This window comes from Siniperca chuatsi, linkage group LG10 (genome assembly GCF_020085105.1).
Source record: "Siniperca chuatsi isolate FFG_IHB_CAS linkage group LG10, ASM2008510v1, whole genome shotgun sequence".
NCBI classification, from domain to species: Eukaryota; Metazoa; Chordata; class Actinopteri; order Centrarchiformes; family Sinipercidae; genus Siniperca; species Siniperca chuatsi.
The window spans coordinates 18,463,919-18,483,901 of NC_058051.1; the positions used below are offsets into that span (position 1 = coordinate 18,463,919).

The 19,983-nt window shown below is 41.8% G+C and overlaps 2 protein-coding genes across 9 annotated transcripts in view; both read right to left on the minus strand.

Annotated features, from left to right (window-relative positions):
- The window catches only part of LOC122882453 (ERC protein 2-like), a 152,254-nt gene extending 137,734 nt beyond the window's left edge, over nt 1–14,520 (minus strand). For 5 of the 8 annotated variants that reach the window (XM_044209838.1, XM_044209836.1, XM_044209834.1 and 2 more), the window contains exons 1-4: nt 14,353–14,494; nt 10,815–11,954; nt 6,744–6,767; nt 5,881–6,624 (exon numbers count right to left, since the gene is read on the minus strand). In XM_044209838.1, the coding sequence (XP_044065773.1) occupies nt 5,881–6,624; nt 6,744–6,767; nt 10,815–11,678 (1,632 nt within the window). In that variant the 5' untranslated portion in view covers nt 11,679–11,954; nt 14,353–14,494. Of the gene's footprint in view, nt 1–5,880; nt 6,625–6,743; nt 6,768–10,814; nt 11,955–14,352 lie in introns of all 8 variants that reach the window. The other 3 variants (XM_044209840.1, XM_044209835.1, XM_044209833.1) reach the window with 2 other exon arrangements.
- Nucleotides 14,521–15,478: 958 nt separating this feature from the next.
- On the minus strand, nt 15,479–19,737 carry tlr9 (toll-like receptor 9). Its single transcript, XM_044209841.1, has 3 exons — nt 19,513–19,737; nt 16,258–19,230; nt 15,479–16,150 (listed from the first exon to the last, which is right to left on the minus strand). Exons 1-3 carry the CDS (start codon nt 19,534–19,536, stop codon nt 15,944–15,946), a joined length of 3,204 nt encoding a protein of 1,067 aa, XP_044065776.1. The 5' UTR covers nt 19,537–19,737; the 3' UTR covers nt 15,479–15,943.
- Nucleotides 19,738–19,983: the final 246 nt, after the last annotated feature.

Consider the following 19,983-nt stretch of genomic DNA (forward strand, 5'->3'; position numbering starts at 1 on the left):
TTCATTCGGAAGAAAGAACAATATTGCAATTTAATCATTTTCAACTATATGGAGCATGAGCCCTGCAATAAATAGAAAACATTTGAAATTAAAACAATATTTAAAACCTAGATTGTTGTTGTAATATTTTGTATGTCTGCCCTACTCATGTACGTAAATGGGGTGGACAAAGTTAGAAATATCTTCAATATAATGACGTTAAATACAAAAGCACCATTTACAAAAGCCTCAAAAATGACCATAGAGCTAAATCACCACCGCATGTGAAATGCACCACTGCGACATCTATCCAACGCAACACAACCATCATTGCTGCTTAGCTTTAATCAGCCTCACCACAACCAAGATATCTGCTATCACAACAGCTATAACATTTCTGTGCAGGTATGTGTGTGTGTGCGGTCAGAGCAAAGATGCCAAACATCAACTATACTGATGTGTTGTATTCTCAAATTAACTCCTACGTTATTTGACTGCCTGAACACATTCTAAACTTTTTTTAAACCTTCGTATAACCAGGGAAGTATTGCTGAATCGCTGAGAGCAATGTTCTCTTTGTCACGAACACCCTGTTCACACCCACACACATTCACACCCAAAAGCCACCCAGCACAACCACTGACTGATCTGCTGGCCACCAAGCAGCTCCACTGGAGCAGTTGGGGGTTAGGGGCACTTCAGTTGTGGTAATGAGGGAGTGGCCCTTGCTCAGTGATCTCAGTGGTGGCAAGCGCTACTCTTTCAATTCCCACCCAGAATTCTCTGTATTGAAACATAGGCTTGTGACCCGCAGGCTCGTCAAAGCTTTAGGCCACCACTTCCAGCTTCACAGAGTATTCGTTGCAGGACTATTGCATTGGATTGTACACTGCTATAGCGTCTGCTGTGCTCCATGGAAACAAAATAAGTGATCGTAGACAGAGCTGCAGGTGACAGAACATAGGCTTCATAACAAACAAATCTATACATCTATACAGGGCCTTATCCTTTTGTCCATGTCAATTGTGCATAAGGAGGGATTACTGCTGTCAGAGCATGTCCCACAGACTGGCATGCCCACTGCTGCCACAATCCTAATCTTCTACTGACCATATGTGTGTTAATGTGTTACTGTGAGTGTGTGTCTTTTTTTACCTCCTGTGCAAATTTAAGTATTTATAAGTTCCGTGGAGAGTGTGAGTATTAACTCCTTATCAACAATGGTTAGAGTACAGTTAGAGTACAATGGGTCGAAATTAAGTCATGCAAGAGAGCATGTCATCAAAGACTATCTTCTCTGCTCCGCATGTGTCAGAGGGCCGAGCATATGGAATGAATAGGATCAAACGTAACACTATAGCAATAAGTGCCGGCATCCTGAATGAAGGATACGGTCAAAAGGTTCAATTCTAGCCTCAAGGCAATGGTGTCATATATGCCATGCACAGACTAGAACATGCACAGATCCTACATAGACACAAACACATACTCACACACACATTCATCAATCACATTCCCATCCCTTCTCCATCAGTGAGAGAAAAAGGAAACACATTTGCTTGCCACAAATGTGAAAACGTGTCCACCTATCAGCTCAATGGCTTAAAAGAGCAGTTTGAAAAGACAAAGGGAAAGCCTTGCAGAGAAATAGGGAAGGGGTGGAGGGGGTGAAGAGAAGGTTTGAGGGGTGTAATTTTGTCCCGATAAACTTTTCCGCTCAAACATTCTGGGCAATCAACAGAGCGTGGCGACTATGTGGTGCCCGGGGTGTGGTGGGGAGAAGGGAGCATTGGTGTGTGTGTATGTGTGTATGTGTGAGTGTTTGCTGATGGTATTTACAGTGGTCTTCTAATGTTAGTTGAGAGGGGCTTCATTAGCAGAGGCTGAAAGTAGCCAATCAAGAATAGAGCCCTAAAAAGCCCCACCCAGGACAGGGGCTTTTCACCGATTAACCTAACTTCAACAGATAGCATATCAGCCTGTGGAGAAAGAATGGGACATGTTGACGCACAGACAGACATACGTACACGAGCAGAAAGGCAGATGAGAAAGGAGCAAGGAGAAGACATTAAAATGTTGTAGCTGAAACATTTGAGTGAGCAAAAAGAAAAAGCAGGAAAGTGATTACAAAAAAGACGGATTTACTGACATGAACTTCCACTTCTCAACATGCTGGCACTAGAAGGTTTTAAAAAGCTACATTTCTGAAGTTCATCAGCGTTTGAGAGAGGATGCGGGGGCAGACAGAGAGGGCCTGCCAAAAACAGCAGCAGGACTTCTGAAGCCAGTCATACTATAGAAAAACAGCGGAGCCATAAGTGCTTTGCCCTTATGTTCTCAACACTAGAGCAATGCTACATACTCAGTCGTGCTGATCCAATACTGAGTGAGATGTCTTCATGTACAGTAGGGGCCCTAACTCTATCCAGAGCCCCTAAGGACCATATGAAATCTGCAGTACGATATGTATGAAAGTAGATATGCCATCTCCAAGTAAAAATCTCACAGTGAGAGTGTGCATGTGTGTGTGCACGCCCTTGGCAGCAGGTCAGGGCTGGGCAGGAACAGACCAGTGGTGCGGCTGTTATTACTGGGTCTATGGGGACCTGGCGGCTGGGGAGAGACGATTAGGCCCAGATTTATGCCTCTCGGCATGTGTGTGTGTGTGTGTGTGTGTGTGTGTGTGTGTGTGTGCCATCACACATAACTTAACTCACAGTTTGTGTTTGTAACCCATGGTAGTTAAATTCTAATGGAACACTGCCACTTTGTGGACATTGCTAGTACTGCAATAATTTACATTTGTCAGGAAACATTATAGAGGAGAGGCTGTTTGAAAAGAAGAACTCAAACATACTATATGGCTTCCACATTATTCTAACAAGTGATGGTGATGTTGACCAGTCAAGTGTAATCATTTTATCTCCAGAGCCAATTGAATAGGCTGACATAGATGTGCCAGTGTTTCTATGTCGGCTTGTGCAGCTAAGACAGTCTGACAGCTGACAACGTTGAAAAGGAAACACAGGCGAGAAAGCACCACTACACACACCATCCCCTGACAACACACATCAGCAGGTGAAGGAGTGATGGAGCTCTGTATCCATACATAACTTCACATCTGGCCATGGTCTGTAAGTCTTGAGCAGTACAACAGAGTGAGAAAGGGGAACAGACAATTCTCTGTGGACCCTTACTCAATTCTGATTTGCATCATACAAACCTACATAGGTTTATACATTTTCACACCCATAGTCTAACACTTCCTTTCATAAAAAAAAATAATATAAACACAAATTTAAGGTGATAACTTTTCTTCAAACCAGCAAAGACTACCAAGAAACCCCAGTGCCAACCCTCAGCCATGTTTGAAGGATAAATAAAAGCAGAGGTGAACTGAAAATGGAGGCCCTTATTATCCCAGCTCAAACTAAACAAGCTGGATCATTTAAAGGAGAGTAATGGTAATGGTAATGAAAGGCAGTTGGGCTGCTTTCCTTTGGAGCTAATCAAAAGAACTAAGAGTAGTGCCCCCTAATAGAGGCAATAGCTGCACTACCATCACCGTCTTGCCTTCACTAACCATGACAAGTGCAAGTGTAAGGATAAATTACCACTCTGACACATAAACAAAGGCAAGAGGCCTTCACAGGAAGTATGTTGCTTCTTACAGTTAAATAAGTGCATAGAAATCCTTCAATTAAACTGTACTCAGCCTAACCTTTAACACTCAAATTCCACACAAATCAGACGTCAGACAACTTGACTATTCTTCACCACAATGTTAATAAACTACATTTTGAAATCCCCAAATGTTAATGTTTCATAAATGTTGATTTTTTTTTTAGTGTCTGAAATAGTTAAAAATTAGTATTACTTTCTAAAAACAGTTCAGATTCTTATAATTCACTACTGGACATTTATTAAGAGGCAGTTTTTTCGAAATTTTTTGACTACCATTTAATGTGTAATAGTAGCTCAGTTACCAGGAACTATTTTTATTTAGAATTTATTTGTTGCACATAAAACAACTTTGTCAGTGAAGCTGACAATGCATTTTATGCATCAACACTACATTATTCCTTATGTGAATATGTTTTCCTAATCCTCATTATAATACAATGATTTTGTGACTAGCTTGGTATTATTATTAAACAAATTATAAAAATAACATTTTATTTTAACTTAAATGTAATGGACCATGCACAGTGTTACAGTAATCTTACCTTCTGATGTGCATACAATACACACAATAAAAATACTGTAAGCCAGGCTTTTAGTTTGGCTCAAAAACTGAAAAATGAACTGCTATACTTTGATCAGCTCAGCTGTGTGTGCGTGGGTATATATACATATCCATATATATATATATATATATATATATATATATATATATATATATGACACACACACACACACACACACACACACTCCACCACCCCATCTCAACCTCAGAGGAGTGGAGGCCAGAAGGAGACGAGGGGGAAAAAAACGAAAGAACAACAATCGCCTCTCTTTTCAATCACGGCGGTCAGTGTGTTTTCCCTCATTAATCATACATTAATATTCAGACAAACACAGTCTGTTTTTCTACCTTAGAAAAACACTCCTTTCTCCCATCTCTCCCTCTCCCTCTCTCACCTCACCTCTCAGACCCAGTCACCCCCTCCTCCTCCATTACACCCACAGTATGTGTTAAGCTGTCAAGCAGTTAAAAATAGCACAGCACACAGAGTGTGTGAGAACAGGTACTCACCTCTTACACACACAGCATGGTTAGGTCCGGTACATTACGCACACACACACACACATACAAGTACACACATGCACAGCAGTGGTTGCATTAGCATGGGCTGAAATACCCACACTCCCCTTTGACAAAATCATCACAGTGACCAAACACCCAGCATGGGTGGATATCCCATCAGCCACCGGCAGCCCAGAGAGGGAGTGTCCTCGCTAGAAGCGCTAAGCCGACAGGCCCCAGATGTGCACGCATGCTCACATACACACACAAACACTCACATGCAATCATTCTGACTGGGCACGGCAGACATAGAGGTAGACAAATAACAAATAGACAGAAAAACAAGATCGTGACACAAACAATAGCAGAGGCATGCACAGACATGCAACACACACACACACACACACACACACACACACACACACTGACAGAGAGGTAGAGAAATTAAAGGCTAAGAAGATTTAGGAGTTAAAAATAAACAAGGCAGAAGTAAGGAGCACAGAGCAGCCTACTACTAACCCTCCTGGCAGAGGATATAGAGACACCTGTGCTATACCACCACTCACTGCAGGCCTGGTAATTTTAAATTCTTAATCAATAAAATTGAGTCTCTGAGGAAGACAGAAAACACAGGAAAGAGTGAGGTATGAGCATACCAATACCAAACAATTTGTCCTAATTTAACTTTTGATGGGCTGCAATACATTTTTAAATTCCACTGCACAACAAGCTCACTGCGTACAGCATGTGTGCTGTAGAATAAATGCCAAATGCTATGCACAACGTATAGACAAGTGGAATATGAGCAACTGCCATATGTGCATGTGCATACTCAGAAACACACACACACGCACACAAACCAACTGAGTCAGATTGTAAAACTGCATGGCTGAACACAGGCTTAGAGCTCTCTGTATGTTAATCTGGCCCATTAATAAGACCTGCTGAGCTGCTTTCTGGTCCCACACTCTACATAATACACACACACACAAACACACACATTCACAATTTAAAAAAACTCCCATTATTCTATCAAAATGATACATGATAAATCATATATATCGACATACTGCCCAGCCCTACTTTAAAACTTTGATACTATCGATGAATGGCTCAAATACATAACCATTCACCCCCTGAGAAGAAAAACACACCTCTCTCACATGCATGTTCTCCAGCTGTGCTTCAGCCTCCTGCGCCGCCATGGTTATGATGCCTGTCCGCTGTCCCCGACCCCAGTGTCCCTGAACTTGACCTTGGCCCTGAAGCATCTCCAGCAGCCTCTGGATGCTCTCGTCCCGGGCGCCCAGCGTCTGCTTCTGAGAGTCGATTCTCATCTCCATCTCCTCCATGGTCTTCCTTAGCAGGAACAGCTCCTTGGCCTGCCGCTCATGCTCCGACTGCAGCCGGAAGAAATTTTCCTCTGATGGATCGAGAGGATGAGATGAGGAGAAGCCATCACACCCAGGCACCTGGCAGGGGCTGCAGGCCCGGAGCGAGCTAGAGCTGGGCACTACCACCGAACCTTGGCTGGGACTGTAGAGGGGCTGATTTGGGCTGTTCCTCGGCCCAGGCTGAAGGGTGTTGGCTGGGCTGATTCTCTGTGCAGCTACTGCAGTGTTACACCCATAACCAGGGCTGTGAATGATGACATCAGCTTCCTGTTGTCTCGAATTGTGGGTGTTGGATGGGCTGGCTCTCAGGCTGTTCTTCGGGCCAGGACTGTGCAGGTTGCTGGGGCTTTGTCTGGGGCTGTAGCCAGGGCTGAGCCCCCCTCTGTGGTCCTGGTCCATATGGAGTTCTCGATAGGAGCCAGAGTTCCCCTGCTGTCGCTGTTGCTGCATCTCCCTGTGAGCCCTGAGCTCCTCCTGAAGCTCCTGAACGGTCAACGGAAGCTGCTACAAAGACAGAGAACAATTAAGCACCCATTAATTCGATAAGCATACAGACACATATTAAAAATTCCTAAGCACATGATGACACACAAAAAATATATGGTGGTGTACATAAAACAGACCTTGTTTCTTCTGATGTCCCCTGGCTGCAGCAGAGAGATGCAACATAAGAAAGACACACAATGCATAAAGCCAAAATAGAAAGGAGATTAAAAGAAATACCCCTAAATATCAAACCATTATGTAGATTACTTCAAGCTGTTGGGTGATGGTTACATGATTTGGCCACCAGGGGGGGATATTTCTCTTCAAAACACAGGGAGAATACATAGAAGGTACTGTAAGCAAGAGTGACTTGGGTTTGTTTGCAGAACATCAAAGGGGGGGAAAGACAGGATAAAGGAGGATGTTATTCCAGATGAAAACAAATTAACAATTTATGAAAACAAAAAGACTGAAAATTTCCATGTTTACAGATTACCAATCACAGTGACAGTTACTAGCCTACATGCAATGAGCTTCATGGGAGCCCAATTGTGCCACTCAGTAATCAATTGATAAACTTACAAATCAATAATTAATTAAGGACACAATTAAGACATTGCAAACCAGTGGGCAGGCTAATAAAACAGAATACTCAAGAGTTTGTTCCTTAATAAATTACATTAGTAAGCAAAACTGTAAACAAAATGGTAAAATAAAGTATGTAAAGTAAGTACATTATCTACACGGTTTCTTGGCTGTAACATCATATAGAGCAGAAAACTTTAAATGTCATGTGCATTCTCTTAAAAACATTCCCTGTTATGTAGCATGGAATGACATTTAAAGACCTTTGCCTTGTATTAAATTTTATGGGTTTAAGCAGTGTTTGTCTGCACAGTGTGGGTTTGTAAACTCATCACAGCATGAGCAAGACTGAAGACGTTTACTGTTGTAATGGCTGACGGATTTGTCAATACATTTATCACTTATCACTCAACTGATTACTAAGTGACACAAGTGGGGCCCGATAGAGTGTTGCTGGGGATAACACATTTCACTCAACATTACTGCTTTTGCCGCATGTTGCAGTGCAAAGTAATGCATAATACAATATGCCAATTTACATTCACAGCTCTCAGCTTTCCTGACTGGCAAATGGACATTCATTCTGTGCTTGACAGTGGACAGAGAGCACTCTTGATGATTGACTGCGCAGGGTGAGAAAAAGCTATAAAGAAATCAAATAAAAGGAAAAAAACAGAAACACACACACACACACAGCATCTTACTCAACATACAGTATGTCAAATATTCATTGGCAAAAACCCTAAACAGAAGTTAAATTACTAATCTTTGAGAAGATATTACTAATTTTTCCTCAAATATTGGTACTGCTCTGCCCGAGTCCAGAAGGTGGGGAGCGCCAAGGACACAGAGTCGAGATGTAGGAGGAAGGCGAGAGTGAACACAGATAATCAATGCAACAAGCTAGCACTGAATATCAAGTCAGAGTGGGTGGACAATCCTCCGCACAAACATACACACACACGCACACTCACAGCCAAGACTGTAGACACAAATACGTATGTACAAGCGTACACACACACACACACACACACATAACAAACAGATGGTTGGGGGACAACACTAGTCATTGCAGCTGAGAGAAAAGGTGACATTCCATATGCTAATTACAAAGTTCTCTTGTCAGACTGAACTCTTCCCAGAGTGTCTCGAAGGGCAAAAACAGGGGAAGCAGTGAAGAAAAAAAGGAGAAAAGTGATAATCTGAAAGGAGAGATGGGGGATAGAGGTGATAAGGGAGAGTGAGGTGACAGCAGATAAGAGTTAGAATAACATGTTTTTCAAAATAAACAAGTAATTGAAAGAAACTGAGCATTTATCTGATTTTATATGAGAGGGCTGTAAACATTGTGAGAGAAAGATAAGGTTAAAGTTGAGAGACAAAAAAGGATGGAAACAGTTTAATGAGAGATCAATATTGCTGACAAAGTTGCAATTATTATCAGCTGCAGCTGAACATGCCCTAGGTGTGTGTGTCCCTAAGAAAGAGGGAGGGAGAGAGAGCGTGTAAGAGAAAGACAGACAGAAAGAAAGTAAGAGAGAGAGTAAGATAATGCTTTATAATGAATAATGTTTTGCTAGCAAGATGTACAAGCTAAGGTAAAGCAAACTGTCTTACTTTGTCTGTCTTACTTACAGCAACAACAGAACTGAATGACAAATGATACTAAAATTGGACATCGCACTAGTGGGTGTATGGCACATTGATTTTCAGTTTGAACTTTTATTAATCTAGAAATGTTAAAGATGGTGTGCATTAAGATGCTGTTAATTCAGGGGAGTGATCAAGGACAATTTAATTCAGCATGAGGAAAAACTGATAAATCAGCATACTTTGTTATTCCGACGACAGGCTGCATATGGGGGCAGCAGGACGCATCATAACTGGTTTCTATCGGGGGCCTTGTACAGTGTGCAGGATCTTTTCTACTTATTTGTCTAATGGTGGCTTTTCTGATGCAACTGTTCCTTGAATTCTATGGTGCCATTTTTGAATGATGATTAATAAAATTAATTAATTCAGCTTCTAGAAGACTATTATATTTTAGTATAAAATACCAAAATTCTCTACAGCAATGCTTTCATTCTCATAAGGCTATGTAAGGCTTCTCATAAGGTACATAAGGGTACGGATTAGGTACTGTAAGTGGTTTCAGTAGATAAACGAATATAAAAGAAGAAAAGCGTTAAGGTAAAAAGACATGAGAGTGTGTTAGTGTGGGAGAGACAAATGAGTCTACACTTGAAAAAAAGTAATATACTAGTTGTATGGGTGTGTCGCCTGAAGGAGCAGAACAGAGACAAAAACGCCCATCTATCACAGACAGGGCCAAGTCAGGACAAGCCTGCATATACACAGAGATTTAACATTGACTGTCCTGCCCTATTTTGATGCCACAGACATGTGAATCTCAACATCAGTACTTCAGCGGCAAACAAATTTATTGTTTATAAACCTTTCTGAAATCTGTCAGTTTTGTGGGTGGTAGTGTAAAGTAGTGTGTGTATCTTTTTGTGTACCTGTATGAGTTGTGTGTGCATGTGGCTTAAAGAAGAGAGGTAAATGCAGACCTTCATGTAATTTTTGCTGTTTGTTAAGGAAGCATTTTGAGAAACATTTATAAACCGAAACTTACTATGTGCCTGTACAAACAAGGTATTCTGTATTAATTTTCAAACTTTCAGTTTTTATTGTTTGGTTTTAAAATCTGAGGAAAGTGTGTGCGTGGGTGTGTGTGTCACAGTGTCCTCACACTGTATGACAATGTGAGATGAAAAAGCTATAAATACAAATGCAGAGGTGGCTCCTTGGTTACAAGAGGGAGGAGTCAGATGGAAGAGCACAGATATTAAAGTTTTTGCATGCTTGTGTGAGAGAGATGAAGAGATGAAGAGCAAGGAAGAAATATATCTTATTCAGAATTCTAGGTATTTTCCTCCAGAGAAACACTTCTATTTTTCCACCAGACAATCACAGACACTCGAGGAAGTAAAATGCCACACAGCCAAATGGAGAAACAGAGGGCCGGCAAGATAGGAAATAGAAGAAAGATAGACAAGTAAAGAACAGATATATAGTAGCTATGCAGTGAGGCAGACAGATGGATAATGCCTCAGACTGAGTGGGACAGATTCCAGGGAGAGGTGGCACAGGACAGACTGGTCACTATCCCTTCAGGAGTAGCTGTGAGCTTTTTTAGAATCTGGCTAACACTTAGAATGGCTGCCACTAGGGCACGTTCCCATGGAAACACAGACAGCACTGAGCCTAGCAAACATCTTCACAAATGAACTGCACAGAAGCCTTTCTATGCAACCTTGAAGACAAGAACAAAAACTATGATGCGAGAGGTATGATGTGCAGAAGAGATGGGCGGGTCAACACAAAAAGTCTGGATGTGATGTGTGAGCGGACAAATCAAAGAGTTTTGTTTCAAAATGAGATTTCCACCCCTTTGAAAAATGTGACATCTTCTCTAATAAAGACTTGTTGCTGTTAAAGTGAGTTAATGTTGAATACTGAAGTTGTTGAGCATTTAAATTTATGTGGATGAAATTGCTTGTTTTTCTCACAATTGTCTAAAGAGTGGAAATATAGTATTTTTGAAACAAACTCTTTCTCACCTGCAAATCCTCTTGGTTAGTCCTGTACTGGTCTTTCAGAACAGAGGTCCTCACTCCCTCCTCCTGCCTAACCCCCTTGTCTCTTTTCACATCTGGGCTCCAGAAGTTGACATTGTTCATGCTGGGGCCCGTCCTTCCATCCCTTCCTCCATCCAGTTCTCTCCTCAGGTTGTCATTGTCCCTCTGTAGCTCCCTCACCTGAGCCTGGAGATCAAACGTGGAGACCTCTCCAAGTCCAGCCGAATCCAGTGCCTGTGGATGTCTCCCAGACTGGTGCCGCAGACTGGAAGTCCCTGCAGGATGCAAGGTTTGGTCCCCATAGGGGTCTGACAGGTGATGCAGCCCATAGGAGGTGATGTTTGGGCTGCTGCCCATGGCTGTTGTCCGGTTAGTGTAGGAGGAGCGGCTAGTGCTCCTGCCCAGTGTCATGGTGCCTTTGGGGTACCCACCAGAGGGTTCCAAGGAATCCCGCTCAGTCGGGTACATGGTGCCTGAAGTGGCATAGGCAGCACTCAAAGACTGGATGTTCTCCATAGACAGGGTTTTACCCCCTGGAGCTGTCGCTGAACCATGAGTTACTCCTTTGTCTGCTGCTGTGCCAGGTTTGATCTTCGAACTTGGCCTCGACACCGATCCTTGACCTCCAGTCAATTTAGACGCTGGTGCAGGGCCACCCCCTGACACAGAGCCTGGTTCTAGCCCCGATCGGGAGCCTGGTGCTGAGCTTACAGCCTGTTTGCCTTTCCCCTGTTTGGGGGATCTGGAAAAGCGTGAATGAGATGTGCTGCTATCAGTGTGCCCACTACTCTTTGGGCCAGCAGAGAGCTTGCTCTGCGAGGGCTTGGCTCTAATGTTTAAAGGCATTTTTTTATATGGCAGTCGACTTCTGAGAGGAAACTGTTAAGGTTGGGAATATTTTCATGTTCCTTTATAGAACCAGAATGAATAACAAGGTTTAGAATAAAGGCCACCTCTCAGCCTCTCAGTTTTCACCTGTCCATCCCTGATTGTTTAGGGCTTGAGGCTGAGTCTTATTTTGTCCTATTAGAAGACAGTGGCAGTGACTATTGGCTAGAGGGCTCCCAGACACACAGGTCAGAGGTCTTGTGGTTTCAGCTACAATGCAGGACATGATGGATTCTAGACAGGTAAAAGAGGGGCAAATATAGAGAGAAAGACCAATCATATTAAAAAGAAATAACACAAGCAGCATCACTACATGGTTCATAGGGCTGGTTATCGTTTTACGATACTGTTGCCAATAGAAGACCAAGTTTCATACTGATACCAAGACTTTTTTGTTACTTTGCTTTGAGCAATGTAAAGATGTTTTTCTGCAAAATCCGTTTTTTTAACAATATATTCAAAACGTCTGGAAATGCTGTCTAAACGTATGCACCTGTACAAGAACTTTGCCTAAATGCATTTTTTTTAAACAGTCTCAAATTGACAGAATTATTATTTAAATCAGGAACTATCTGATCAAGAACAAGAATAAGTAACCAAGCCTACAAATCTGACCAATGCCAATTTTCTGTTCACTACCCAGCCCTACATGGTTCATGATAAAAATAAATAATTAAGACCTTATAGACTAATCGAGAAAACCAGTTACAGACAGACATTTAGTATACTGTAGGGTGTTTTTTTTTTGCATCTTTCCCTGCTCAGGTGTGGCCAATCAAGAGCTAAAAGGCACCAGCATTTGATCAACTGAAAACCTCTGCCTCAGCTAATCAGGTGTGGGCAGAGCACGGGGGATAGAAAATTAGCAAGACTGTAGGTCCACAGGAGCAGCATTAGGGAGCACTGATGTAGTGAAAACTTCTCTTACTATTTCTACAGTATTCTGTAATCCTCTCTCTTCCTTATTTGTGGTTGTGAGAGTGATGGGAGGACAGGAAAACAATGTCTGTTTAACCACCAGACATGTATGTATGTACTCATTATGTTCAGAACACCTTGCACAGCCACAGTTACCACAGTAGATAGGAGTAAAAACAGGGAAAGGGACCAGCTTCACCATTTCAGCACCATGGACAGCACTCAATCTACTGTCATAAAGTATATGGACTCTAATGCCTGCTTAGGTCTAAAGGAAACAGGGACAAAATTGTGTAATTGGCTATGGCCCATACACCGTATATATACAGTCTATGCTATGGCCATGGCAGACTGCAGAGGAAATTGGAAGGCCAGTCTTTATTATCCCTCTGGTGCACTTGCAAAGCTCATCATCAGACTTTATCAGGGCTGAAGACATACCAGTACCTTAGGCTTTGACTGAAAATAGGCACTTGGAATTTAGGCTGAATCATACTTGGAAAGTACAGCATGATAAGACTGTGCCCATATTAGGATAAAATCACCATAAACAGTATTATACTACATGTCTATATAATACACAATATGGAGTCATTTGTTGTCTTTGAGGCAAAAAGCCGCACATTAATTCAGATCAGGTAGAAAATATCCTCAGGAAATCAAAGTAACCACAACCCAGTCCATGATGGACCAGATATTAGGGACTGTTTGCAAAGCAGAAGCAAATCCAAATCATAATCCCTCCTCTAATCCAAGAGGATTGGGTGCTGGGAGTCACTGCACAGGATGCAACTGAGAGATTGGTTAAATCTGCTTGTCAGTCATAACATAGCTGTCAATCCCATATCCATCATTGTTTGAGACAATGAATTTAGCCTTATGTGGCAGCAGTAGCACCATCAATTCCGTGTATCATGAATTGTGCATTTATATCCAAATTGACCGTGGGAATTCAATGATGATGGTTAAAATAAAATCACAAAGATATCTGTGTCTAAACCTTTTCAAACAAGGAAACTGCCAACATGTTAGCTTACTGCTATTGAAGCTTTGTCTACAGATATGAGGCATCATTTGCATTAAGATGGAGGCATCATAAGTCAGTGGTCAGTTTCGATGGGCACGCGCCAAGTTTACGCAGCTGTATACCTCCTTGTCAAACCATACTGACAGGACGAAAGAACTGACAAAGAAAGAAAGGACGGGTGGAAATGCCAAAATAAAATGTCACAAGTAGGAAACGCCTCACTTCATACCGACCTCAAACATCAGCACTTACTTCTGAGTTGGTTGGTAGCCAGCTATTAACGCGAAAAGAAAACTCGAGTCACCACCCAAACTGCACTAGCGTAACTCGTTCATTTCCATGTCCACACGAGCCCCTCTCATACAGCTCAACATGCTGCCAATCTAACGTACAAACTATGAGGTAAACTGCACTATATTTCATGGGTGGCACGAGTAAAACGGTCGTTGTGCATGTGACTGCGCAGCCTGGACACAGACGCCCGAATAACTCTACTACGACCACGGTATGAAGGATTAGTTTCTTGTTCATATGCACACGGCTAACGTTACATGAGTTCGAGCTAGTACCTTACATAATAATTAATCTGCCACACAAACTAAAAGCACAGAGTTTCATTTGTTTAAATAATGTTGCCAAATGATGCCATAAAATCCAGGTGTGCACGCAACGCGTGCGCTAGCTTACCGGGCAGGCACCTCTCCATCACCGTGAAGTCCAGACCGTACCCTGTCCGACCTCGGCGCAGGCTCCATGATCTCATCGGCTCAGCTCTCTTCTGACCTGTCCTGCCATCGGGTCCTCGTGCGCGCGCTCTCTCAAGCTGGCGCGTGAGCGAGTTACGCGGCGTGGTGGGGCATAATGATTGGAGGGTTTCTTTTTTTCATACACCTACATGGGCGTCAGTTGGACATGGCACTTGCAAGGTCTTAGCTGCACAAACCCAAATTTGAACAAAATAATTTCCGATCTAACTTCAAGTAAATAAACAAATGGAATTGCATTCTAATTTTCATACAGACCAGACAACAAATACCCTGACAGACATCAGTAATTTAATCCCATGAAAGTGAGTTCGTTTATTATATTAGTTTTAGAGACAAGAGAACTAATCTAAAAGTACACCACATGATTGGATAAAGCCACAAATACTTTAGAATACACTAAAAAAAAAAAAAAGCTGTGGACCTGGGGCAGGGCCCTCCATTGTTCTTTGAGAAGTTTACTTGGTGCCTGCAGCTGTTCAGTTCACTGTTCATTCACTCAATATAACTCAGAAAATTATTAAGAATCGATACTTCTGTGTCAGAGGTTTCACTCTCCGAAAAAAGATGCTGTTTATCAGATGGAATTACCAAGCCGCGAGACAAAAAATGAAACTGGGATCCCAGCAGCCCACAGGCTAAAATTAGTGTAAGGTGCAACAAGCTGCAGTGGCCAAGGCAGCATGCCTGGTTGTTGTATGTATTTGTTTTGCTACTTTCAATGTTTTTGCATGCACTTCTGTCACTTGTCTTTCAATCTCCTCTTCTGGTCAGCAGCCTGACATGTTATTTGCAAATTGGTGCAGACCTGTCCCAAGTTTCCGTCTTAAACTTGTGAAACTGTTTAAGAGGAAACTGTGAGACATCACAGGTGACTTATGTTACTTTGAGTGGGTGTAGCAGGTGAAGTTGTTCTTCATCTGTAACCTGTAAGAAATAATCATCAGTTTCATTTCCTCCCTACTAGAGAGAAGTGAAATTTTGAGATTGAGGGTGGGGGTGTTTTGTATGCAGGCACACTACATCACTCCCTTGTAATACTACTCAAGTGAAATCAAGTCAATTTTATTTGTATAGTCCAATATCAATGTCAATGTACAGTGTCTCAATTAACTTTGCAGCCCACAATAGCAACATGTTCCTACCCAGCCCAAGTTCTCTGAAGACAAGGATTAACTCACTAAAAAGAAACAAAAAATGAAAAAACTTAAATTAAATAAAAGAACCAACATCAAATTTGTACAATATATAATACATAATTTGTATAATATATGTCAGATAAAACAACAGAACACAATCTTTAAAAGTAAAATATTTACATGGAAGAGCTGTTAGTTTAGTTTAGTTTCAAAAATGATAGTTACATATTAAAAAACATCAAACAAGTATCTTAACATATGTGACAATTAAGGGTAGGTTGAGTTTGTCAAAATGAGGTCATGGGAAGATGACAAAATTCTTAATGACAAGGGCATTTTTCACTGAAGTGCTCTCTATCAGCCGTTAAAAGATAGTCATATAAAACTTTCACTCATGTTGTTGTCATAAAAGTTGAGGTTATCTGACGACAATGCCATTCTCACTTGGTTCCAGAAAAGGGGCTGAGCCCTTGGGTTTTTTGGCCAGGACAACACAGACTTTCTGCACAACCTTTTCCTCAGCTGAAGGTACTTCAGTTTGGGAAACATCTCATCCAACAGAACCAGCACAGCTGCATCCACCTTGTTTGGATAATATCAGAGATAATTAAGTGTTGGCAGCAACTCAGAGGGGGTAATATTCACACCCACAAAATGCACAGGAAAATAAAAAAGGTAGTTTTACTAACCTTCTCATCCAGAAGCCGCTGCTGAACCATGAAGAAAGCCTGGCGGATCACACCATTCACTGTCTCATTGCCAGTAGCGCCACTGGAAAGCACAAACACTGTCTTCACACTGTTGTAGACAGCATTATGTAGATTTTCAATACATGAAAGCCCAGGAATCCAGTCCCTCTCCTCTAAACACAGACAAAACCTCCTGTGACCTGAGTTCTCCAGATTGACAGTTAACTCTTTGTAGACCCAATCCCTCACAGCCTGGTTCCTCGTGTCAAACACCACAAAAGCATCATAGTGATTATGTGAATCACTACCAGCCAGCTGGGTGTAGCCCTTATATCCTGCCCAGAGTACCTGTAAGCAATACCACAGATCCCAGCCATAGAGATGCTTCAGTAGGGGCAGAACAGTGAAAGTCACAGCCAAGAAGGAACAGACGAGGGAGGCTAAGCTACCATATATGTCCTGGCAGGAACGCTGGTCCATTGACAGTATACTCTCGCCCTGTTGGGACTCTGGGTACTCACAGTGTATATGTGTGGTGAGATAAGGAATCTCTACAGGAGTAGTACGCAAGAAGTCCGCAAACCAAGATGTATCACAGTCACATTTAAAGGGGTTGGCATGCAGAGTGAGTTTCTGAAGGGCACTGCCATTTTTAAAGGGGGCAGGGAGAAACTGATGGTTCAACTCTCTGATCTGATTGTGGCTGAGATACAGATATTGCAAGGATTTCGCCTTACTGAAGAAATCCTCAGGAATAAAACTAAAGCGATTGTGACTGAGGTCCAAGAGAGAAAAATTTGCTCCAAATTCTATGACTTTATGAGGCAAGTAAGAGAGGAAGTTTTGACTGAGGTCCAGGTGACGTAAGTTGCTGAGTGCTGAGATGTTTTGCCATGGGAAATAGTTCAGCAGATTGTTGCTGATACTGAGAGCCTTAATGCTTTCTGGTAGGTTACACAGCACATCTGGTGAGATTAATGTCAGTTCATTGGAGGAGATGTCCAGGTAGATGAGGTTTGTCAGGTTTTGGAAGAAATTAGTGTATTTGTTGTTATCAGACTCCCACATAATGTCCAGGTGGTTTCCATAGAAGTAGAGGTACTTCAAAGATCTGCTGATCAGCCTTTGATCTATTCGCATCCCAATGCCATTGTTTGCCAGACTTAGGACTTCCAAGTTAGTCAGATTATGAAGGAACTCGAAACGATGGCCCATGCCCCTCATCTTGAAGTGAAACTCATTGTTACTAATGTCTAATACCTTCAGAGTGGTTTTAAGCTCACTGAAAGCCTCTTTATAATACAGATCAAGTCTATTGTATGACAAATTAAGAAAAACTAAATTTTTCATGCTATCAAACATTCCACTCTTCAATGCCTGGCTCATGTAATTGAAGGAAAGGTCTAAACAAACAGCATTTTCCATGCCTACAAACACCTCTTTGTTGAGAGACAGAATGTCATTTTGAGACAGGTCAAATGTCAGTTTATGTCGGCAGGATTGTTTTTTAAAGTCCCACAGTGATGGAAATTGTGACACATTGTCCTCCAACTTTTCCAGCGTGTTTGACTGGTTGGATTCCCAGATGTCACTTCCAGATGTCACTTCTCGATCTATTAGCATAAGGGGTGAGTCAGGAAAAATCTGTGTACGCAAGTTCTGGTTCTGACAGCTTTCCTGTGCTGCAATCTCAGATGACGGACTCGAGCAGCATGGAAGGAAATTAAGCATGTTTTGGGAGAGGTCAATATCAATGAGAGACGGTAACTGTTTCAGAGCTTTCAAGTTGCAAGTATTGATGAAGTTCATTCTCAGTTCTAGTTTCATTAGGTTTTCAAGTTTGGACAGAACATTAAGGCTCTCTCTTGAAAGCACATGGAAAAAGTTACCACTCAGAAGAAGATATTGTAGACCAGATATATTGGCAATATGTGGGGAGAGGATCAATTCCTGAAATGTCTTCAGTGGTTCATAGTTATAGATAAGGCTTATCCAATTGAGGCCCTTCAGCTCTGCAAAGAAGGTGCCATTACGTATAGCATATGCCAGGAGGTTGTCAGAGAGGTCCAATCTCTTTAAATTTCTCAAAGGTCGGAAAAGACCCTCTGGAAATGTTTTCAGAGAGTTTCCTCGCAAGCTTAGGTAGGTGATGGAGCTGTTCTCAGCATAGAATGAGTTTGGATGTAGGTATAGAGGGAGATTATGTGGGCAAGGAAAGCAGGGCCTGGCTGCATGGTCACAACGCTGGCAATTCCACTCCAAATTCAAATACTTGAGGATAGTCAGGTTGGCAAAGGCTCCTTCTAAGACCTCTGTGATTGTATTCTCTCTTAAATCCAGACTCTCCAGTGAGGGTGGCAACCCTTTAGGGATAGATGTGAAATTATTATACCCTAAGGTAAGGTTTTTGAGTTTAGGGAGCTCTCTGAAAACCCTCTCGCTGATGTAAAAGGACTGGTTGCAAGGATTTGCATAAAAGCAGTTCCTGGCGAGGAAGAGCTCTTCGAGATGTGGAGTTTTTAAAGGGTGGAAAATGTGGAAGATGCAATTATTCTGTAGATCAAGAACCCTCAGGCTTTCAGGTAACCATGGTATAGAGGTGAGGCTGTTTCCTGACAGATACAAAAATTGAAGCTTCAGTAGGCTCTTGAAGGCATAATAGTGGATCTCCATCTTGCATGAGCTGTCCTCCAAAGCTCTCAGGTGACCTGGTTGACAATTCCCTATTATTGTCAGAGTGTGAAGGTTTGGGGCACCTGATAAAGCATGCTGCCCCACTTGCTGTATCTTAGTCCGACTTAAATTGAGTGACACTACAGTGGTAGACTTGATGAAGGGGACATGCTTGAGTGGTCTGTCATGGCAGTCTACTGTGGTGGTATTCACATCAGTGTCACATGGCAAGAAGATGGTATTTATGGTCCTCACAAATGGAAGAAGCTGACAAAGGATGAGGATGTTTTTCAACATAGCCTGAAAAAAATAAACTTCATTTCAGTTGTTTGTTGATCGTTCAGAAGATGTAGTCTGAGCAGACAATTTAATTTGCATAAGATCAAGCATTATTCAGTACATGTTCATCAATATCACCCTGTATATCAAACTGTTAAAGCAGCTACTAAAAAAAACTGCTAAATAAATCACTTTCACAAGCTTTTCCAGTCAGCCATTTCTGTGCTTATAATGTAACAATAGAGTAGGTACATAAAAATGTAGTACATTTTTGATGGCAGAATAAAATGTTATCTCACTTACCATAATAGGTGTAGCATGTATCATGCATTCATCCAGAAGAAGCAATCTTTAATCCAGGTGGAGAGAAAACGTTTGTGCCACGACAAGTAACTGGAGCCATTTATACAGAAGTGAAAGCATGTAGTCATTTATACAGCAGCCCATTGCAAATCATGTGACCTAAGTCAAATCTATGAGGGGTGTCAGATACAGATATCACCTCAAACATCTGATTTAAAAAAAATGGTTTCACAAACAGTATTTTCCTTTATGACCACTTTAGAATATATGAATAGTCAAAATGACTTAATGCTTTCCTTTTCCGACTGTAGAGACAGACCAAAAGAAAGGGCAGAGAGAGGAGAGGGTTTTTTTCCACATTGGTGGACAAAGTTGGGTGGAGAAAGGGTATAAGGAAGTTAATATACCACTTAACCACCTGCTTCAAAAATCCTTTTCAATCTGAACAAATGCCCATGTATCCAAAGATTC